This window comes from Microcaecilia unicolor, chromosome 11 (assembly GCF_901765095.1).
Source record: "Microcaecilia unicolor chromosome 11, aMicUni1.1, whole genome shotgun sequence".
Taxonomy (NCBI): Eukaryota; Metazoa; Chordata; class Amphibia; order Gymnophiona; family Siphonopidae; genus Microcaecilia; species Microcaecilia unicolor.
In genome coordinates, this window is record NC_044041.1 from 28,461,109 (window position 1) to 28,485,545 (window position 24,437).

The window sequence follows — 24,437 nt, forward strand, 5'->3', positions numbered from 1 at the left end:
AGGTTAACTGCCCTGGGTCCTGTGCCATCACAGAAGCCTTACTCCCCCCCCCCCTCCCCCAGCTCCTGGCTTAAGAGTGGCAGCAGGCCAGGAGCAGTAATGCAGCAGAAGGTACAGGTGTTCTTCATCTTCAATATCTTGGGGGGGGGGGGGGAATGAGGACAAGGGGTAAGGGGATTTGATATACCGTCTTTCTGTGATAAAAGCAAAGTAGTTTACATTATATGCAAACTGTCCCTAGTGAACTCAATCTGTTTTTTTTGTATCCGGGACAATGGAGGGTTAAGTGACTTGTCCAGTCATAAGGAGCTGCAGTGGGAATTGAACTCTGTTACCCTGGTTCTCAGCCCACTGCAATAACCATTAGCCTACTCCTAAATGCCTCACTCTTCAATCCTTGCAGAAAGGGTGAGTGGAGGCCCACTGTGGACGAATCACCTCAAATCTGTTACTCTTCTAGGTTGACCCTAGGAACACTCCCTCACTGAGGGTGCAGGTTAGCCACCTTACAGCAGGTGGCGCTAAACCTGTCAGAAGATGTCAGAGGTGCGGGGCTCAGGCCGCACCTCTGACAGCCGGGAGGTGGTTAAATGCCCTAAAGCACAGTGAATCTGAGAGGCCCTGAGTATAGAAGCTTCCAAGAGAGGCCCTAATACAAGAGAGAGAGAGAACCCAAGTGCAGAGGACTTCCAGGGTGTTCCTGTTGGCTGCAGTACTTGAGGAGAGCCTGGGGAAAGAAGAGCATCCCTCAACAGAGACTGTCACCCTGTAATTGCCAGCAGCAGAGGCTACAGTGAGATATGAAAAGTTTCCTTGAAACATCAGAGCTAACAGTGAATGTTGACTGTGAATACCTATTCTGTGAAGTTATATCAGAGAGAGTGAGAGACACTTCAAGAGCCTAAGCTAAGAAGTGGTGACTGAAAAAGGTTTGGCGTGGTTATGAGACCTGGTGGTTTGCCCCGGGGTGCTGTTCTTGTTATGCTTTTATTGTTCTGTGCTTAATAATCTAATAAAAAAAATTTTGAGGGGAAATAAAAAAAAAGAGAAATGGTGACTGTCTCTAATAAAAACATTTTTGAAGGGAAAAAAAAGTGGTGGTGACTGTGTATTTAACCTGTGAAACCTGTGTCAGGAACAAGGTGTATGAACCTTGAACCAAGAGGGAGAAGAGATCTATATTGAAGTGTGGAACCTGTCAAGGACAAGGTTCCAGGCTTATGTTTAAGAGACAGTGAAAAGCCTGTCATGAAACAGGCCTGGTTATTTGCCTTTGTGTGCAATAAAGCTTTTCTTTTTAACATTACAAGCTTTCTTTTTAACATTGCAAGCTTTCTTTTTAAGCTTTTCTTTTTAACATTGCACTGCTCTGACCGTATCTTGTGAGGACTCTATGCATATCCATCACTCACAGTACCACGGGTTCAAAATTGACCTACCTTGTAAGGATCTACAGGGTCCACCCAGGCCACCTGAAACATGTGCCTGAGCTCCTCTGCAAGACCTATTCTGGCTCCACTGTTTGCTGCAATGTAAATCCTTGGAATTCCTTCCATCCTTGCCAGCTCAGAGGCCCTCAAGAACAACTGGTCCTCCTGTGGTCCAAAAGATCCAATTTTATACGTAATGTCATTAGCAATAACAATGATATCTCGACCTTTGGGATATTCTGGTGTTTTCAATTTCATCTTGAAAGCTACCATTCCAACCTAGTTAAAAAAAAAAAAAAAAAAAAAAAAGAAGTCAAATGTCACAACACTCAAGAGCAAGAAATTCTATGCAAAGATTAGCATCCTGAAGTTCATAACATTTCATCACCCTCATGCAGCAATTTCCATCAGTAACGTTCTAGAGCAGGAGCTCTTAACCCAGTCATCAGGACACATCAAGCCAGTCTGGTTTTCAAGATATCCACAAAGAACATACTTGACAAATTTGCCTGCGCTGCCATCAGTGTATGAAGATCTCTCTCATGCATGTTCTCTGTGGGTATCCTGAAAACTTGACTGGCTGTGTGTCCTGAGAACTGCTGCTCTTGAGTAGCGGGCGACAAATCAAATCTGCAGCCAAAATTTGCTGCACAGTTTCAATTGAAACCAAAGTCATAACCACAGGGGCAACAGAGGGCTACAGGGCCCTATGGTTCCCCCCCCCCCAACTGAAACCCACTGCCCTACCACCACCCATAGGCCCTCCCAGGGACTGAGAAGCCCTAGTGGTCTATTAGCCTTGGGGCAGGAGCAATCCACAGTCACTCCTGCCCATGCTGGCTCCATAGTCAAAATGGTTGCCAAAGGTTTGACAGTAGCAGTCAAACAGACCCACAACGCACAATAGGGAAGTTTTACACTCCAGAAAACCCAGTCACGTGACTTTCGATGCCTCAAGTCCATTTTTCAGGAAGTCTTGGTTTTTTTGCCCAGTATTTATTCTGGACCTAGTGGTATTTGTAGTCGGTGGATGGTGCATGCCGCTATATTTTTTGACTAAAACCCATTTCGTCACTACTATTCACTGTTTTGAACCCCTTCACTATGGACAGATTTTGGTCATTTTGTCTGTTTTATTTTGTTTTCAAGTGGAGGAGTAGCCTAGTGGTTAGTGCAATGGACTTTGATCCTGGGGAAGTGGGTTTGATTCCCACTGCAGCTCCTTGTGACTCTGGACAAGTCACTTAACCCTCCATTGCCCCAGGTACAAATAAGTACCTGTATATATTTTGTAAACAGCTTTGAATGTAGTTGCAAAAACCACAGAAAGGCGATACATCAAGTTCCATTTCCCTTTTGCAGCCATTCTTTTTTCAACAGCTGCTCTGCTTTTACCGTTTCTAGTCATTCACTAGCACTGCAAAAATTCCCCATTCCAGTACTACCTAGTAACTGAAGAGATTCCTTTCTGAAACCACATCCATTTGCACAGGTACATAATCTTTCCTCTCTACCTTCTGTTAAAAGATTCTACTCTTGATCACCAAGCGCATACCAATATTGGTATTTTAAACTGTAGGTTTATCCGTTCTAAGGCAACCTTAATACATGATCTAATATTGCAGTCTCATCTGGAAATTCTCTAACTGAAACTTGGTTAAAACCAGGGGAAGAAGGCATTCTAAAGGTCTGTCTGCCCCATGGCTTTAATGCTATTTCTGTAACTAGACCTTCTAAGCTTGGTGGAAGTCTTGCAATCATCTCCTCTAATATATTTATAGAAATAACTCTTCAGTCGTCATTGCCAGCAGTACTGGCTGTCCAGTCTTCTAAGACACAATTACCTTCCCTCATTTTTTGTTTTTCTACTGTGCTCCTTCTCTGACCCAAGCTCAATGGGACTCTTGCTCTTAGGCTCTCATAGATGCTTTGATAAAATTATCCTAATCTCTTTATCCTAGGAGATTTCAATGTCCAAGTAGATGTGCCATCTCTTCCTCGATCAAAGAACTTAATCTCCTTTCTGATTTGAACTCACTCAATGGATTTCTCTCTCAACCCACCAAGGTGGTCATATACTGGATTTAATTTTGTCCCCCTCGGATTCTATGGTCAAGCCATTTTCTCTCTCCTACGCCAATCTGTTGGTCTGACCATATGCTCAATCATTGCTCAGTTCCCCTGTCCTTATCCCTCCTTATGCCCTCAGACTCAAAAGTGTTCCAGACATATCTCCCGGATTGATCTGTCCATTCTATCTTCTTCTATGTTCATTTTCCCATCTGATTTTGAGTCTTTAAGTCTGGATAATCAGGCAAGTACCTTCCATAATGTGCTTTCTAACACCTTCAATCACCACCATGCAAAATGCAAATGGAAAAAGACCAGATCTGTTTCTGATCTACTGCTTTTTAGGACTGAACTCAAGGCTTATAATTATCAGCTAAAAAAGCAAAGTCTCAATTTTACACTGATTGTGTTAAGAAGGCTGCCAACCCAACTGGGAAGCTGTTCATCTTAAGGAACTTAACATCTCTTCCAACTGTTAGTAATTCTCTCACTGGTTCATATCTCTTTCCATCAGCAGAACTCCTCTCTCAATATTTCACTACTAAAGTCCAGGATTTAATAAATTCTTTTCCCTCTGATGGTGACTCTCCTATTACTGAGCTTGCAAACGTACAAATCTCATCTACATTTGTTTCAGTATCTCCTGATTTGGTTTTGTCAACTTCTCTATCTTCAGGGGCATTCTTGTGGACTTCTTTCCAGCTTCAAACCTTTCACTCACTAACAAAAATACTCTCTTTTGTACATACTACCACAGCTCTATTTGACCCTCTCCCTTCAACATGGATAAAGATCAATGATTTGTCATAGTAAATAATAGTCTTTCATCTGGCCAAGTACCAGACTCCTGGAAATCTGCTATTGTTCGTCCTATTTTGAAAAAGCCCTCACTTGACCTCCAGATTCAAGTCCACTTCCATCCAATATCAAATCTTTCCTTTTCTATCTAAAGTATTAGAAAAAGTGGTTTATATTCAACTCTCCGCGTTCATCGATAAAACTGGTTCTACATCCAAGACGGTCTGGTTTTAGGCCCTATGCAAGTACTGAAATGGTTCTGGCAGCACTTTTGAGCAAAATCCACTTGCACCTAGACAATAGTCCTGGCTGTATCTCTAGATTTGTCCTCTGCTTTCGATTTGGTTAATCATTCTCTCTTACTCTCACAGTTGGCAGCACTAGGGATATCAGGATCTGTATTTTCTTGGTTCACTTCTTTTCTCTCAGGTCATACTTACCAGGTATAGAAATACACATCAAAAAGGATGAGCTGAGAGAACACCAATCAGAAAATTCTCAAAAAAAGATCTCTCAAGAATACTGCAAGTAGAAAAAATGTTTCATTTATTTTACACAAAATTTAAAAAAAAAAATCAGTCCCAAATGCAAATTTCACAAAGAAATTGACTGAAAAGATGTACTTGTCTTAAATATATTCGTCTTTCACAATCAACAATCTTCTAACTTCAAAGCAAACAACATTCAATCTTCTTAACCAACTTGTCAGCTTTGAACTTTAAAATGCCTTCAGTCAAAACTCTGTCACTATTAAAGCAAACACTCCCTTGGCCGATGGGACCCATTTCGCCATTCAATGAGGCTTCATCAGGGTCAAGGAGGGAAGAAACAGCATTATACTGTAATAAATAGAAAAAAAGGACTGAAATACAATCTAATATTGAAGATCCACAAAATATTCAATTAAAAATATACTTACAAACACTGCAAATGGCCATGAAACAGACTCGTCATTAAAAAATGGCGCTTTGACATGGTAGAAAGCTCAAATCCAGATCCTATAGGGTAGCATTTTCTGAAATGCTGCCCGTTCCACGCGCAGGGCCCAAGAGACAGGCAGAGCTCCGTAGTCTCAATGCGTGGATGAGACGATGGTGCAGGGAGGAGGGTTTTAGATTTGTTAGGAACTGGGCAACATTCTGGGGAAGGGGGAGCCTATTCCGAAAGGATGGGCTCCACCTTAACCAGGGTGGAACCAGGCTGCTGGCATCGGCATTTAGATGGAGCAGCTTTTAAACTAGAAATGGGGGGGGAAGGCCGAAAAGCGCATGGTTTGGGATAAGGTATCTTTCAAAGATATCACCAAAACAGGGAAGATAGGGTATCCTGATAGTGAGGTTGCAAAAGAGACTAGTAGATCAGGTGTCCTTAAACAAAATTAAAAATCAGACAAAAGATTGCAAATTAATACTGTCAAGTACTGAGCATGATGCAAATAGGAACAACAAACACAGTTTGAAATGTCTATATGCGAATGCCAGGAGCCTAAGAAATAAGATGGGAGAGTTAGAATATATTGCACTAAATGAAAAATTAGATATAATAGGCATCTCTGAGACCTGGTGGAAGGAGGATAACCAGTGGGACACTGTCATACCAGGGAACAAATTATATCGTAGTGATAGGGTGGATCGAATTGGTGGAGAGGTAGCATTGTATATTACCAAGAGCCTTGAATCAAATACACTGAAAATTCTGCAGGAAACAAAGCACGTCTTGGAATCACTGTGGATTGAAATTCCATGTGTAAAGGGGAAAAGGGCAGTGATAGGAGTGTAGTACCATCCGCCTGGCCAGGATGAACAGACGGATGCAGAAATGTTAAAGGTAATTAGGGATGCAAACAAACTGGGCAACATAATAATAATGGGTGATTTCAATTACCCCGATATTGACTGGGTAAATGTAACATCAGGACACGCTAGGGAGGTAAAATTCCTTGATGAAATCAAGGACCGCTTTATGGAGCAGCTGGTACAGGAGCCGACGAGAGAAGGAAAAATTCTAGACCTAGTCCTTAGTGGAGCGCATGATCTGGTGTGGGAGGTAATGGTGCTGGGGCCACTTGATAACAGTGATCATAATATGATCGGATTTGATATTAGCTTTGAAGTAAGTATACATAGGAAATCAAATACATTAGCGTTTAACTTTAAAAAAAGGAGACTATGATAAAATGAGAAGAACGGTGAAAAGAAAACTTAGAGGAGCAACTGCGAGGGTCAAAAAATTACATCAGGAGTGGATGCTGTTCAAAAACACCATCCTGGAAGCCCAGGCCAAATATATTCGGCGTATTAAAAAAGGAGGACAGAAGACCAAACGACAGCTGGCATGGTAAAAAAGTAAGGTGAAGGAAGCTATTAGAGCTAAAAGAAAATCCTTCAGAAAATGGAAGGAACCGACTGAAAATAATAAGAAACAGCATAAGGAATGTCAAGTCAAATGCAAAACGCTGATAAGGAAGGCTGAGAGGGACTTCGAAAAAAAGATTGCGTTGGAGGCAAAAACACAAGATAAAAACTTTTTTTTAGGTATATTAAAAGCAGGAAGCCAGCAAAAGAATCGGTTGGACTGCTAGATGACCGAGTAAAAGGGGCGATCAGGGAAGACAAAGCCGTAGTGGAGAGATTAAATGAATTATTTGCTTCGGTCTTCACCAAGGAAGGTTTGGGAGTGATACCGGTGCCGGAAATGGTATTCGAAGCTGACGAGTCGGAGAAACTTAATGAATTCTCTGTAAACCTGGAAGATGTGATAAATAGTAGTAGTAGTAGGATGTAATGGGCCAGTTCTACAAACTGAAGAGTAGCAAATTTCCTGGACCAGATGGTATTCATCCCAGAGTACTGATAGAACTGAAAAATGAGCTTGCAGAGCTACTGTTAGAAATATGTAATTTATCCTTAAAATCGAGTGTGGTACCGGAAGATTGGAGGGTGGCCAATGTAAAGCCGATTTTTTAAAAAGGTTCCAGAGGAGATCCGGGAAATTATAGACCGGTGAGTTTGATGTCGATGCCAGGCAAAATGGTAGAGACTATTATTAAGAACAAAATTACAGAGCATATTCAAAAGCATGGATTAATGAGACAAAGTCAACATGGATTTAGTGAAGGGAAATCTTGCCTCACCAATCTACTACATTTCTTTGAAGGGGTGAACAAACATGTGGATAAAGGTGATCCGGTTGATATTGTGTATCTGGATTTTCAGAAGGCGTTTGACAAAGTACCTCATGAAAGACTCCAGAGGAAATTGGAGAGTCATGGGATAGGAGGTAGTGTTCTATTGTGGATTAAAAACTGGTTAAAAGATAGAAAACAGAGAGTAGGGTTAAATGGTCATTATTCTCAATGGAGAAGGGTAGTTAGTGGGGTTCCCCAGGGGTCTGTGTTGGGACCGCTGCTTTTTAACATATTTATAAATGACCTAGAGATGGGAGTAACTAGTGAGGCAATTAAATTTGCTGATGACACAAACTTATTCAAAGTCGTTAAATAGCGGGAGGATTGTGAAAAATTACAAGAGGACCTTACGAGACTGGGAGTCTAAATGGCTGATGACATTTAATGTGAGCAAGTGCAAAGTGATGCATGTGGGAAAGAGGAACTCGAATTATAGCTACGTCATGCAAGGTTCCACATTAGGAGTCGTTGATGATACATTGAAACTTTATGCTCAATGTCCTGCTGCGGCTAAGAAAGCAAATAGAATGTTAGGTATTATTAGGAAAGGAATGGAAAACAAAAATGAGGATGTTACAATGCCTTTGTATCGCTCCATGGTGCGACCGCACCTCGAATATTGTGTTTAATTCTGGTCGCCGTATCTCAAAAAAGATATAGTGGAATTAGAAAAGGTGCAGAGAAGGGCGACGAAAATGATAAAGGGGATGGGACGACTTCTCTATGAGGAAAGGCTAAAGCAGCTAGGGCTCTTCAGCTTGGACAAAAGGTGGCTGAGGGGAGATATGATAGAGGTCTATAAAATAATGAGTGGAGTTGAACGGGTAGATGTGAAGCGTCTGTTTACGCTTTCCAAAAATACTAGGACTAGGGGGCATGCGATGAAGCTACAATGTAGTAAATTTAAAACGAATTGGAGAACATTTTTCTTCACTCAACGTGTAATTAAACTCTGGAATTCGTTGCCAGAGAATGTGGTAAAGGCGGTTAGCTTAAAGGCGTTTAAAAAAGGTTTGGACGGCTTCCTAAAGGAAAAGTCCATAGACCGTTATTAAATGGACTTGGGGAAAATCCACTATTTCTGGGATAAGCAGTATAAAATGTTTTGTACTTTTTTGGGATCTTGCCAGGTATTTATGATCTGGATTGACCACTGTTGGAAACAGGATGCTGGGCTTGATGGACCTTTGGTCTTTCCCAGTATGGCAATACTTATGTACTTATGTAGACTCGTCATTCAAAAATGGCGCTTCTGACAAGAAAACGGCGAGACATGCACTTTAAATTACAATAATTTTATCAAAAACATTGTTGTATTCAGCGCTACAGACCAAACGTCAACATGTATAATTATACAAGAACACAACCACCACAAACACACCTGGTCGTACAGAACATAATGAAAAAACATTATTTGCATAATTTCCTAATGACAAAAAACTCACTGCTTGTTCTTAATAAAATTAGTTCAAATAAATTCACAAAAATACAGTCCAATCTACTTCATGATTTAATCCATTAGGTTCCAAGGCATGCAATCTGTTGATCCACCTCATCTCACATCTTTGCAACCTTCTATATCTATTGCCACCTCTTAACCAAACTGATATATGATCTATAGAAAAACATCGCAGATCTGTAAATTTGTGTTTATGCTCTCTACAATGTTCAACCACCAGACAGGACTTACTGGGCTTTCTATCCCAGTATAAACCATAAAATTATGCTGCTTTTTCACCCTCTTATCAGCCATTCATCTCTCGTCTCTCACCCACCTAGCTCTCCCCGTTTCTCACCTAGCCCACCTCACCCTCTTCCTGTGAGACTGTCATTGGAATGCTTTGGTGTTTCACTTACATATTCTATTTGTAACATTTGTTTATTTCTGATCTAAAGAGGAAGGGTTACCTTTTGAAGGCTAAACAAAAAATTCCTTATTTTCTTTTCTCTGTTTTGATTTATTTCTATTTATTACCTTTAAAAGTGGACTAACACGGCTACCACACCACTTAACTTAGGATCTTATACAAACTGTGATTGATGGTTCAGCAGGCTCTCTATTATATGATATTACCTTTAAAAGTGGACTAACACGGCTACCACACCACTTAACTTAGGATCTTATACAAACTGTGATTGATGGTTCAGCAGGCTCTCTATTATATGATATTACCTTTAAAAGTGGACTAACACGGCTACCACACCACTTAACTTAGGATCTTATACAAACTGTGACTGATGGTTCAGCAGGCTCTCTATTATATGATATTACCTTTAAAAGTGGACTAACACGGCTACCACACCACTTAACTTAGGATCTTATACAAACTGTGATTGATGGTTCAGCAGGCTCTCTATTATATGATTCCACTTACTTTTAAAGCATGCTGTGAAATGGTATTTACCGACTCGATCCTTGAGATCTCATCATGAGTGAGCTTGTCACTCCTGCGCTTCAACATGTATGCTTAGAGCTTAGACTTGCACATTTTCCATCTATGGGCCTACTGCAGAGAGTAAATTGCCATTGCAGATTGAACGAGAATACCCCTTGTCCACATTTAAGAAATGTCTGAGAAACTTACTGTATACAGCTTTTGCTAATTTCACTTGAAGAAATGGTGTAGATTGACTGGACTCCCTGCTGGAACTGTGCATTGTTGGATTTTTTTTGTAACTGTAATTATTATGGTTTTTGTGTTTCTTGATGTTATGTATATATGTTTGTACTTCACACTGGACAATGGCAGATTAGAAATAAGGTCAATTCAATATACAGTCACCTCTCGGGTAGAAAATCCCACTAAGTTTGTTACTTAACCTACAGGAAAACTTCTAAAGGAAAGAGGGAAGAAAAGGAGTGATCTCAATATTACAAGTAACTTGGCATAGTCAAGTAAACCACGTCACATGCATATAAGAGTCAAAGAATGAGATGGGCATCCAAGACTTCTCTGATTCACCACCCTAACCAACAAAGCACGTCTCTGCCCATGCACACCTGAAGACTAACATTTTGGATTTTCCTATGTGCAGATTTAACTTAATTATCAAAGGATTTACCCATAACAGAACAGTGTAAAACATTTTCATACTTAACATGAACATGCTATGAAGATAAGAGTATGCATGCACACTTCTGTAGAGTTAAACAATGGCATGAAAGTACACGTTAATGGTGTACTAATTATGCATATACATTTTTAAGTGTTCCAAACCATGCTGTTTACAAAGTAACGAAAAAAAAAAGCATGCCTAAGCAGTGAGTTAATGTCCATCTGTGACCAGTTTTAGTGGCTAAATGGGAGAAGGAATTGTGTTGCTCTTTGACTATGAATACTATTTGCTGTCCCACTCAGGATTTTCTCTGTTTTGAAATTAGCCACAATCCCTACTAATCACATGGCAAAATGCTAGACCCAACAAGGAGAGCAAGAATGGGGAGAGGGGCAAATAGCAGCAGCAAGTGAGATCTTCTGCTGCTGCAGGGACGTGGGAAGAGCCCCTTAACACACTGCAACACGCCACGCAAACTGAAAACACCACTCCTGCATATTTACACCCAGTGGAAGAACATTCATTCAACTTGTTGAAAGGAGAACATACATGTGTATTTTCCAAACACTCCAAATACATCAGGAGCTTAGTCAAGATCGGGAGGCGGGGCTGGTGGTTGGGAGGCGGGGATAGGGCTGGGCAGACTTATACAGTCTGTACCAGAGTCGGTGGTGGGAAGCAGGACTGGTGGTTGGGAGGCGGGGATAGTGCTGGACAGACTTGTACGGTCTGTGCCAGAGCCGGTGGTTGGGAGGCAGAGCTGGTGGTGGGGAGGTGAGGATAGTGCTGGGCAGACTTATACGGTCTGTGCCTGTGCCAGAGCCGGTGATTGGGAGGTGGGGCTGGTGGTTGGGAGGCGGGGATAGTGCGGGGCAGACTTATACGGTCTGTGCCCTGAAGACCACAGGTACAAATCAAAGTAAGGTATACACAAAAAGCAGCAAATATGAGTTATCTTGTTGGGCAGACTGGATGGACCGTGCAGGTCTTTTTCTGCTGTCATCTACTATGTTACTATGTTACATGCCCTAGAAACTCCTCTTTTCTATATTGCCATGAGTACACACGTGCTCTGACAGCTACAAAAATCTGTATATAGGCAATATAGAAAAGTTAGCCATTTACCTGTCCATAAAGCAATTAAGCCTTTGCAATTGTACCTCTACATCAGTCCCAAGCATGCATGAATTGTGCCACAGTATTGACAAAGGCAGACCACCAAAATATGTGCAGGAATGCTCTTTTAGAATGTTGTCATCGAGTATCAGCCACCGAGAATGTTTAAAGCCAGTGGGTAAGAGAGCCTCTTGCCCAGTTAACTGATGCAGAGCAGGCTTCGAGGAAATACTCAGTAGCACTTACCGGAATAGTGTCACTGAATATCCCCTTTAACCATTAAACCCAAAACCAGCTATTGTGCAAGTGGTCCAGGGGTGAGTCAATACTTAACTGGATAAGCATTCAGCCTTTAACCAATTAAGTTCACTGGCAAAATAGAACTGCATAACTAGTGGTCCTATTTTGGACCATTTTAACTTAACCAGTCAAGAACTGAATATCAGCACTTAACCAGTTAAGAACCATTCATCCATGCATATTCGGATATAGGGCTATCTGAAGGAATTAATTATAGCACCCTAAGCCAAATTCTTTCAGCCCTCCCTCCCACTGCACTGCTTCCATCCACAGCACCCCCCCTCCCCCATAGATTCAGCATATCTTTCTTGTTTACTCAGACCAGCGTCTTTCCCCACCCTCCCTCTTCCACCATGGTCCTGTACACTTGATTACCTGCAGCAGCATGAACAGATGGCTTTCAGCCCAAACCATGCCTTTCTCTCTCTTTTGCCACGTCCTGCCTCCTTTGATGCAATTTCCTGTGGGTGCAATGTAGCAGAAGGAAGACACAGGAGCAGGCTGAAAGCCACCTGCTGGTTCATGTTGCCGCTATCAACCACCAAAGTAACATTTACAGGATCGCAGTGGAAAAACGGGAGGAGATATGCCAAACTTGCAGGGAGGAGGGATAAAGAGGCTTAGCCTTTAGACCATGTGAGGCACTGGCAGTGACGACAAAGGCTGGGGATTTTGATGCCCTTGATCACTCGGTGCCCTGAGCCAGCATCTCACCTGTTGCAATGGCTAAGCCAGCCCTGCCAGGATATTTAATGCCTGTATCCGACATTGTCCACCACTGAATACATCCAGGCATAATTTCAGTGGCCATTAGCCTCTCTCTTTTTTTTTTTTTTTTTTTAATAAATGCTGACCATCATTGGCTGTATATTTACTCCCTTGACAGAACATGAGTAACACCACCAATTTGTTCACTGTACTGTGAAATAATATATATTTTTTATATCCCAGTTCTTGTCTAACTCATACCTCATTGCCTCCTGGCAGCCTGTTCAATTGTACCAGCTGCCCCTGAGAGTCTAAAACCAGCTCTGTGTAAGTCAGTACATCTTTTGGGCACGTCTCGCCAGAACCCCACAATTTAAAGAGTGCCTGCAAAACAAGTGGATTTTGATATAGTACTTTGTATTTTATAATTAAAGACACACAATATTCTAAATATAAAACAAAATAGATCTAATTTATTCTTTCTATATAAAACTATCTAGCTACCATTTCACTAGGATTACTATCTACTTTGGTTTTACCTACTGAAGTAGTTTCCATGAAGAGTATTTGAATAGATAATCAATTACTTTATTGTGACTACTATATCAGTTTAAAGTTTGCACAAAACTTTCACAACACATTTTACAGATGATCAAACCTAGGCATGAGACCAACCCAATGTCTGGCAATGCAACCCTTCAAGACAAAAAAAAAATGTTGCATTTAAATATTTTAAGATTAAACGCAACACTCACCTGTCTGAACATTTCTGGAAAATCATACACATAGGTGGTACCCAGGGTTTGTGCCTGAAACCTCTTGCTCTGCAGCTGGTCCTTGGTGACGTACGGAGTGTTTATCAGCATTCCGTGCATGTGTCCTTGCTTATCACCGTAAGAGTGGAACATAATCTAATCAGAATGGAAGAACATAATGTGACATTAAACTACACTGGGGTCGGTATTCAGACCAAGGGAATTAGACCGCCTAACTCCCAGAGTCGGCACTGAGCCCGGATATTCAATGCTGGGCCATTTCTGGCGACCGGCACTGAATATCCGGTTTATTTTTGGCCAGTTTAAATATAACCAGCTAAGTCAATACTCAGACTTAGACGGTTATCTTTAAACTGGACAAAGCTATCCCATCTTTTCATGTGGCGAAATATGCCCCCTAAACCGGATTTAAGAACAAGCAGATAACCAGTTAGATTGGGCAATATAACCGGCTATCTGCTAGCTGCTAACTGGGGATATTCAGTGGGGAAAGCGAAGATACTTACCTGTAGCTGGTATTCTCCGAGGACAGCAGGCTGATTGTTCTCACAACTGGGTCGTCGTTGTCCACGGTGGCCCAGGAACCGGAAGTAAAATTTTTCCAACAAAAATGAGGATTTTCGGGAACGTTCCGTCGCGCGAGCAGGATGGACTGTGCATGAGCGAACAGTTTCCCGCCCACCACACGAGCGTGTCTCCTTAGTTTAATCAAAAAGCATATAAACAAGAACAAACATAATAACAACTCCAAAGGGGAGGAGGGCGGGTTTCTGAGAACAATCAGCCTGCTGTCCTCGGAGAATGCCAGCTACAGGTATGTATCTTCGCTTTCTCTGAGGACAAGCAGGCTGCTTGTTCTCACAATTGGGGTATCCCTAGCATCCAGGCTCACCCAAAACAATGAACATTGGTCAACTGGACCTCGCAACGGCGAGGACATAAAGACTGACCTGAAACCAAAAAGAACTAACAGAGTGCAACCTGGAACAGAATCAAAATGGGCCTAGAGGGGTGGAGTTGGATTCTAAACCCAGAACAGATTCTACAGTACCGTCTGTCCAAACCGACTGTCGCGTCGGGTATCCTGCTGAAGGCAGTAGTGAGATGTGAATGTGTGGACTGATGACCACGTTGCAGCCTTGCAAATCTCTTCAATGGAGGATGAATTTAAGTGGGCCACTGACACAGCCATGGCTCTAACATTATGAGCCGTGACATGACCCTGTAAAGTCAGCCCAACTTGAGAATAAGTGAAAGAAATGCAATCTGCTAGCCAATTGGAGATTGTGCGTTTTCCAACGGCAACTCCCCTCCTGTTGGGAGTGAAACAAACAACTGGCGGACTGTCTGAAGGGCTTCGTCCGCTCCACGTAAAAGGCCAATGCTCTCTTGCAGTCCAAGGTATGCAAACTGCTTTCACCAGGGCGGGTATGAGAACGGGGAAAAAATGTTGGCAAGACAATTGACTGGTTCAGATGGAACTCTGACACCATCTTAGGAAGGAACTTAGGGTGGTGCGAAGGACTACTCTGTTATGATAAAAATTTGATATAAGGTGCATGAACTACCAGGACCTGAAGCTCACTGACCCTACGAGTTGAAGTAACAGTCACCAAGAAAATGACCTTCCAGGTCAAGTACTTCAGATGGTAGGAATTCAGTGGCTCAAAAGGGGCTTTCATCAGCTGGGTAAGAATGACATTGAGATCCCATGACACTGGTGGAGGTTTGACAGGGGGCTTTGACAAAAGCAAACCTCTCATGAAGCGAACAACTAAAGGCTGTCCAGAGATAGGCTTACCCTCTACACGGCGATGATAGGCACTAATCGCACTAAGGTGAACTCTTATGGAGTTGGTCTTGAGACCAGACTCTGATAAGTGTAGAAGGTATTCAAGCATGGTCTGTGTAGGACAAGAAAGAGGATCTAGGGCCTTGCTGTCACACCAGACGGCAAACCTCCTCCATCTGAAAGAATAACACCTCTTAGTGGAATCTTTCCTGGAAGCAAGCAAGCAAGACAGACTCTGGAGACACCCTCTGAAAGACCCAAGGAGACAAAATTCTAAGCCCTCAACATCCAGGCCGTGAGAGCCAGAGACTGGAGGTTGGGATGTAGAAGCAACCCCTCGTTCTGAGGGTCGGAAAACACTCCAATCTCCACGGTTCTTCGGAGGACAACAGAAGAAGAGGCAACCAGATCTGACGAGGTCAGAAGGGACCAACCAGGATCATTGTTCCTCAGTCTTGCTTGAGTTTCAGCAAAGTCTTCCCTACTAGAGGTATGAGAGGATACGCATACAGAAGGCCTGTCCCCCAATGTAGGAGAAAGGCATCTGACGCTAGTCTGTCGTGGGCCTGAAGTCTGGAACAGAACTGAGGGACCTTGTGATTGATTTGAGTGGCAAAAAGATCCACTGAGGGGGTGCCCCACGCTCGGAAGATCTTGCGGATTACACCCATGTTCAGTGACCACTCGTGAGGTTGCATTATCCTGCTCAACCTGTCGGCCAGACTGTTGTTTACGCCTGCCAGATAAGTGGCTTTGGGAAACATACCGTGACAACGTGCCCAAAGCCACATCTGGACGGCTTCCTGACACAAAGGGCGAGATCCGGTGCCCCCCTGCTTGTTGGTGTAGTACATGGCAACCTGATTGACCTTTTTCCTGAAATGACCCAAGCTCCTTGAGTTTGAAGCCCATCTACAAGGACAAGAATGAAAAAACATCAACCTCCCTCCTACCAGCAAGTTTTCTGGCATGGACACTTTGATAGAAGCTATGCTGAACTGGAGCCAGTCAAAAGCCCATCCCTTGCTTTTGCTGAGGAGCAGAATGGACCTTAGACGCACGCTGTTGACGAGAACGAGCGCATTGGCTGAGCCTGGGCAAGCCGCCGAGAAGCAGGAGTGTACCTACGCCTAGAGTAGGAATAGGGAGCAATTCTCTTCCCTCCAAAAAATCTTCCTAGATGAGGAGGCTGTAGCAGAAGGCGCCCGGTGGGAGAGAGAATCCATAGCATCATTATGCTTTTTAATCTGGTTAACAAGATCCTCTACTTTTTCTCCAAAAAGATTGTCCCCCCCCAGCAAGGAACATCCGCCATCCACTGCTGGACCAAATGATCCAGGTCAGAGACACGCAGCCATGAGAATCTGTGCATCACTATACCTTGAGCAGCGATCCTGGATATTACGTCAAAAGTATCGAAAGTACTCCTGGCCAGGAACTTGCGACATGCCTTCTGCTGCCTGACCACCTGGCAAAAAGGCTCGGCCAACTCCGCAGGGAGTGCATCAACCAAGCTGGACAGTTGACTAATCGAGTCCCGCAAGTGTATGCTCGTGAAGAGCTGGTATGATCGGATCTTGGACGTGAGCATAGTGGCCTGATACGGCCTTTCTCCCAAAAGAATCATGAGTCCTAACTTCTCTGCCTGGGGGCGCCGAAGCATAGTCCCTAGTACTCCTGGCTCTCTTGAGAGCGGAATCCACCACCATGGAATTGTGGGGTAACTGGGACCTCATCATTCCAGGTTCACCGTGGATCCAATATTGGGATTCTGCTTTCTTGGGAACCACAGGGCCAGACACAGGGGCGGACCAGTGTCTCATAAGGACTTCCTTTGGTACCTTATGGAGAGAGACTGTCACAGTTTCTTTAGGTGGAGAAGAATAATCCAGGACTTCCAACATGTCAGACCTGGGCTCATCCTCAACCTCCACAGGGAAAGGAATAGCCATAGCCATTTCCCAAACAAAAGAGGAAAAAGAAAGACTCTCTGGTGGAGATAATCCTCTTTCCAGCGGAGGAGAAGGGTCAGAGGGAACCCCAAGAGACTCATTGGAAGAGAAGTACCTGGGATCCTCCTCTGATTCCCATGAGCGCTCCTGCTCAGTGTCAGACGCAACCTGAGTGAAAGTACTCTGACACTGGACCTGTCTTGACGCCGAGGAATGATGTCCTCCGTGGCGATGTCGAGAAGTCAACGCCCGATCCGACTGCGGCGACGCTTCCTCCACCGACGTCGAAAGGGAGTCGACCTGGGTGGCAGCTGACGCAGATGCCGCAGGCGGCACCAAGGTCGGAGACCACAGGTGAAAGGCCAGGCACCGCTACAGCAAATGACACAGGGGGCGCAAGCACCCCTGACATCGAAGCTGATTGTCGCAGTAAGCCTTCCAGAAGTTCTGGAAACAAGGCCCAGATATGCTCGTCAAGAGCCACCATCGGAAAAGACAGTGGGGCCGGTGGAACAGGCATCAAAATCCGTGGAGGCTCGGGAGCAGGTACCGGGCTGCCTGAAGACCGATGCATCGGCACCTCCTGTATCGAGGGGGTGCGGTCCTCTCGCGCCGACGCTTCTCGGGTGCCGACTCTCTCGACACCCCGGAGCTCCGGGTACCGTGCGTCGAAGGAGAACGATGACGGTGCTTCTTAGCCTTCGCTCGACGCCCGTCATCGAGACTCCTTGGTATCGACGAGGAAGACGTGGAATCCTCACGTCTCCTGTGGGCCAGGTCAGACGAAGGTCAGTCCCGGGGGGCCTGCATAGCAGGAGGCCTAGAGACAGGTGGAAACCCACTCGACATCTCACTGCTCCCAGCGCGAATTGGTCTCTCAGCAGCCATTACCTTGCTCCCCGATGTCGACACTGAAGGACCGGACCCGGCTCCAAAAGGTTTTTTCCGTTGAACCTCTCGAGATGCTTGGGTCCGTTTCTTCATACAAAGACACAGACTACAAGAGGCTGGGCTGTGGTCGGGCCCAAGGCACTGGATACACCAAGCGTGGGTAACGGTACCTGAGATGGTCCGGTTGCACCGAGTAGAAAGTTTGAAGCCGCTGAGTGTCTTCGATGACTTGGAAGAAAACACAGCCTCGGCGAAATCAAACGACGTTATTGTGCCAAAAAGGAAGGGCACAAAACGGGGAGAACCCGACTGAGCGGCCTAAAGGTCAGCCGCGTCGAAAAGAAAAGGAAACTTTAAAATGGACAAAAAAGAATAAGAAAACTACGGGAAACTAATAATTTTTTTTAATATGTTGAAATAAAAGAAAAAGAAAGCAAACAAGGATCACGAAGTCTTCGCCCTGGGTCAAACGGAGCGGAGCTAAAAACACTGCCGCACCTAACCGTGGAGGAAAAAAAGACTAAGGAGATATGCTCGTATGGCAGGCGGGAAGCTGCTCGCGCGACAGAACATTCCAGAAAATCTTCATTTTTTTTTTTTTTTTTTTTGCTGGAAAAATTTTTTACACAGTTCCTGGGCCACCGTGGACGACCCAATTTTGAGAACAAACAGCCTGCTTGTCCTTGGAGAATAGCCGGTTATCCCCCACTAAATATTGGTCAATAGCCAGTTAAGTGCTGTTTTACCAGTCAGCAGCTGCCTGGCCAGTTAAATAGCGCTGAATTTCAGATGGAATATCTAATAAGGGCCACTCTGGGTTATGGAAGTTTAGGTGCAAATGAATAAAAACTTTAGGCATGGAAAGCTGCAACAACTCTGCTTTTGAGAATTGGCTTCCAGGGTAAAATGGTGGTAAGGATGTTGTTTTCAGAAATAGTATAAAGATTTGATTAAACGGAAAGTTACGGTTGCTCAATAAGTAAAGGGATAACAATTAAAATTAAACATTTTTCTTTCTTTCACAAAGCCCTTAAAACTCTACTTTCATTTCCAATCCTCAAGGGCTGCTAAGAGGTCACATTTTCAGGATATCCTGATAATATGAATGAGAGATTTGCTTAAATCTGCATGCATATTACTCCTGTTTTATTTCATTACATACTCATTAGGTATATCCTGAAAACCTAACTCCTTGGTAGCCCTCAAGGCCTGGGACTGAAGACTACTGCCTTAGATGCTTCTTGTGAGCTCTGTTTATAAAGGACTACAAAGTTTGCAGGTTAAAAGATATTCTCTTTTCAAACTCACCAAAAATTGCTTCATACAAGAACAATGGAACAAAATTACATTTTAATATTTTAAAAATATAGGAAGATAATACTAACAGTTCAGTTCACTGAGGTAGAGCAATATGATGCCTCTACTTCTGAACAGCTCTGAGTACATGAATTGCAACAATGAACGATCATCAACAGCATGAAATTCAAGATTTCATCCAATGCTGTTTCCACCTCTGGTTCAATACCACTGAATGTGTTAAAACCCAAAGCCCTGAAATTACACACATGGCCTGTTGAAGGCTCTGTTACTTCCTTGTAGAGGCTAATGTCCAGATAGTAGCCAGACTCGCTGGTCAGGAAGAGGCGAATTGGAATAGCTTTGCCAGTCGGCGTTACACGAATATTAATCTTCACTTCGGCTTGCAACACCCGGAGTTTCCAGAGCCTGCTGCCATATCTCATCACCATGGAACGAACAGACTCTTCAATCTGAAAAGAAAAAAAAATAAGGAGAAATTAGACCTTACCTGCTAATTTGCTTTCCTTTAATCCCTCCGGACCGGCCCAGGATTGGACTGATGGGTTGTGCACGCCTACCAGCAGGTTGGAGACTGAGAAAAAAAACTCTGACTCTAGCGAGCCAATAGGAGCCCTGGTCATGTGACCCTAGCCTCAGTATTTGAATAACAAAGCAGAAAGAAAAAACAGTCTGTGCCTCAAGGAATTCAAGCAGCCAGAGAGCACTAATAAGGACGTGCTCTAACAAAGGCTCACCGACAACTCTTCCCAAAGAAACGGTATGGCCTTATTAGAATGGCTCACCGAGTACCCTAACCAGAGCATCGGTATGGCCAGATTATCCTGGCTCACCACGTACTCTAACCAGAGCAGCGGAATGGCCTTATCACAATGGCTCACCGAAAACCCTAACCAGAGAATCGGTATGGCCTTATCACAGTGGCTCACCGAATACCCTAACCAGAGCATCGGTATGGCCCAATCATTGTGGCTCACCACATACTCTAACCAGAGCAGCAGTATGGCCTGAATAGAAAATCCATCATTTTTTTTTTTTTTAACTTGCAAACAAAACAGCTCTGCAACCAACAATTGAACATAGAAACTTAGACAGAAAGACAGAACATGGGAGGGGACCTGGGCCGGTCCGGAGGGATTAAAGGAAAGCAAATTAGCAGGTAATGTCTAATTTCTCCTTCCTTAGCATCCCTCCGGACCGGCCCAGGATTGGACTGATGGGACGTAACAAAGCAGTAGTCCTACGGGAGGGACCCCAGCAGACCCGCTGAAATCACTCGCGACGCAAAAATCGCCTCCTGCGGACACGGCACATCAAGCCTGTAATGTTTAGAAAACGAATGGAGAGAGGACCAAGTCGCTGCCTTACAAATCTCCGCTGGTGGAACCAATGAACACTCGTCCCAGGACGCAGCTTGCCCTCTAGTTGAATGAGCTTTAACAGAGTCCGGGACAGCTTTACCTGCCGAAAGGTAGGCTGACCCTATCATCTCCTTGATCCACCTAGACAATGTGGGCTTAGAAGCCGCCAACCCCTTACGGTGACCGGCCAACAGTAGAAAAAGACGGTCCGTGCGCCGAAAATCCTCAGTAACTGCGAGATACCGCTTAAGCACTCTTTTAACATCCAGAGTATGTAACTGTCGCTGTTCCTGTGTCCCTGAGGCCGATCCCAGAACAGGAAGAAAAACTGACTGGGACAGATGAAAACGAGATACCACTTTAGGCAAAAAGGAGGGAACCGGACGAATAACCACTCGCTCCTTGGAAAACTGCAGAAATGGAGATCTACATGAAAAAGCTTGCAACTCTGAGACTCTCCGAGCCGACGCAATAGCCATCAAAAACACTGTCTTAAGCGTCAGATCCTTCAAAGAACATGCTTGCAAAGGCTCAAAAGGTGGTTTCGTGAGAGTCGAAAGAACCAGATTAAGATCCCAAGATGGAAAGACTGATCTTACCGGAGGACAAAAAAGGCTGACTCCCTTTAAAAACAGGCCACCTCAGGAAGACTGGAGAAAGATTTACCCCGAATCCGACCTCTAAAGCAGGAAAGAGCTGCCGCTTGCACCTTAAGAGAAGAAAGAGACAGCCCTTTATCCAACCCTCGCTGTAGAAAATCCAACATCTGAGGCACAGATGCCCGAAATGGAAGGATGTCAGCCTCTGCACACCAGGCCTCAAAAATTCTCCAAGTACGAATATAGTTTAGCGAAGTGGAACGCCGACGAGACCTAAGCATGGTGGAAATCACCGGTCCTGAAAAACCCCGTTTAGCTAAACGGGCTCGTTCAAGAGCCAAGCCATAAGACAAAATCGACCTGGATCTGGATGTGGAACTGGCCCTTGAACCAGCAAAGTCCTGTGAACTGGTAGCCGAAGAGGAGGCGCCACCAATAGACGCTGTAGATCTGCGTACCAAGGACGCCGCAGCCAATCCGGTGCCACCAAAATTACCAGTCTTCCGTGATCCTCGATCATCTGTAGGAGACGGCCTATTAGCGGCCACGGAGGAAACGCTCTTACATCCTTTCGACGACTGAAGAAACGAGGGACTTTCGTGTTGAGACTGGAGGCAAACAGATCTAGAACTGGAGTGCCCCAGCGCTCCACTATCAACCGAAACTCCTGATCGCTGAGAGACCACTCCCCGGGATCGAGAGTGTGGCGACTGAGAAAGTCGACTTGAACGTTTTCCACTCCGGCCACATGCGATGCTGAAATGGCCGAGAGGTGAATCTCCGCTCAGGCGAGGAGACTCTCCGCCTCCCGACACAAGAGACGACATTTCGTTCCCCCCTGACGTTGACATAGGCCACTGCCGAGGCATTGTCCGAAAGAACTCTGACCGCTTTGCCTATTAGTAGAGCCCTGAAGTGCTGTAGAGCCAACCGGATCGCTCTGGTCTCCAATAAATTGATTGATTGAACTGCTTCCATTTGAGACCAAAGACCCTGGGCCCACTGCCCCAGGCAATGCGCTCCCCAGCCTCGGAGACTGGCATCTGTCGTTAACGGTATCCAGCAAGGAGATTCCAAAGGCATGCCTACTGTGAGATTCTTCATCCGCAGCCACTAAAACAGCGAGCTGCGCTCTCTGTTGCAGAGAGGCAGACGCCTCCATAGTGACTCCCTCTGAGCGGACCAACGAGATAGAAGAGACCACTGAAGAGGCCTCAGATGGAGTCTGGCCCAGGGTACTACTTCTATGGTGGCTGCCATGGATCCGAGAATCTGAAGATAATCTCGAGCACATGGACGCTGCTGTTGAAGAAAGTCCCGAATCTGAGACTGGAGTTTTAGAATCCTGGCCTGCGGTAGAAAGACTCTGCCTCGTGTCGTGTCGAACGTGACGCCCAAATACTCCAGAGATTGAGACGGAACCAACCGACTCTTGGACACATTTACTACCCAACCTAGAGACTGCAAGAACTGCATCACTCGTTCTGTGACGCGACAACTCTCTTGATAAGACTTTGCTCTGATTAACCAGTCGTCTAGATATGGATGAACAAGAATCCCTTCTTTCCTGAGGGCCGCAGCCACCACGACCATAACTTTGGTGAAAGTGCGGGGAGCCGTCGCAAGACCGAAGGGCACAGCACGAAACTGGTAATGCTGCCCTAGAATTGCAAAGCGCAAGAATTTGTGGTGAGCCGGACGAATGGGAATATGCAAATAAGCCTCTGTGAGATCCAAGGCTGTCAAATACTCTCCCTGGCGCACTGCGACTATGACTGATCGCAGGGTCTCCATACGAAAACTTGTGACTCTGAGAGCACGATTGACAGGCTTGAGGTCCAATATAGGGCGAAAAGAGTCTTCCTTCTTGGGAACTACAAAATAAATGGAATACCGGCCTTGCCTGTACTCAGAAGGAGGGACTGGACAGATAGCTTGAAGATCTAACAGCCTCTGTAGAGTATCCCGAACCGCCCTCGCCTGGAGAGGAGAACGACAGGGAGACTCCAGAAAGGCGTCTGCAATAGGCCTTGCGAACTCTAAGGCATAACCGTCTCGTATAACTTCCAAGACCCACTGATCTGAAGTTATGTGGGCCCACCTCTGATAAAACTGAGAAAGACGAGCTCCGACAGGCATCAGAGGAGAGGCCCTCGCCCCTTCACTGGGAAGGACGGGTCTGGGATCTAAAACCTGGAGTGGAGAAACTCGCTCCTCTGCGAGCACCCCGAAAGGACTGTCCTATTGTAGAACTGAGATTTGTGAGGTTGAAAACCCCGACCAGTCTGAAACCTACGTAAACCTCTACCTGAACCTCTACCAGAGAAGGAACCTCGACCGGACAGGCGAGGTCTATCTTGTGGCAAACGAGGAACTTTAGCATCTCCTAAGGAATTAACCAACTTATCCAATTCTTCCCCAAACAAAAAAGAACCTTTAAATGGAAACTTGCTCAATTTGGATTTGGAGGCCGCATCCGCCGACCAACCTTTCAACCACAGTGATCGGCGAGCAGCGACTCCCAAAACCAAAGACTTAGAAGATGCTCGCAACAAATCATACAAGGCATCAGCCAGAAACGCCGCTCCCGTTTCAATCCTAGCCACCTCTAGATCAATAGCTTGAAGATCATCCGAAGTCCTGTCCAAAACTCTCTCTGCCCACCTAAAACAGGCCCTAGCCACTAAGGAACCACAAATGGCTGCCTGCACTGCCAAGGAAGAAACATCAAAACTATTCTTGAGCAGAGAATCCAGACGTCTGTCCTGAACATCACGAAGAGCTGTTCCGCCATCCACGGGGACCGTATTACACTTAGTCACCGCCGACACCACGGCATCCACGACCGGCACCTTAAGCAAAGACTTATCCGCTTCAGGAACCGGATTGAGACGAGACATAGATCTGGACTGCCGGAAAACCGCATCTGGGGACTCCCATTGCGCTTTAATAACATCCCAAATATCCTGGTGCATAGGAAAAGTCTTGGAAGCAGACCTAGAGCCTTTAATCAAGAAATCGACCTTACGGACTTCCGAAGCTGGCTGTAAATCTTCAAAGTTCAAAGTAGAAGACACCATAGA

At 44.8% G+C, this 24,437-nt stretch overlaps 1 protein-coding gene across 2 annotated transcripts in view; it reads right to left on the reverse strand.

Annotated features, from left to right (window-relative positions):
* The window catches only part of ACACB (acetyl-CoA carboxylase beta), a 341,366-nt gene that overhangs the window by 81,859 nt on the left and 235,070 nt on the right, over positions 1-24,437 (reverse strand). For both annotated transcript variants that reach the window (XM_030220274.1, XM_030220272.1), the window contains 4 exons: positions 19,643-19,846; positions 13,422-13,577; positions 12,928-13,050; positions 1,440-1,709 (listed from right to left, as the gene is read on the reverse strand). In XM_030220274.1, coding sequence (XP_030076134.1) covers positions 1,440-1,709; positions 12,928-13,050; positions 13,422-13,577; positions 19,643-19,846 — 753 coding nt within the window. The remainder of the gene's footprint in view (positions 1-1,439; positions 1,710-12,927; positions 13,051-13,421; positions 13,578-19,642; positions 19,847-24,437) is intronic.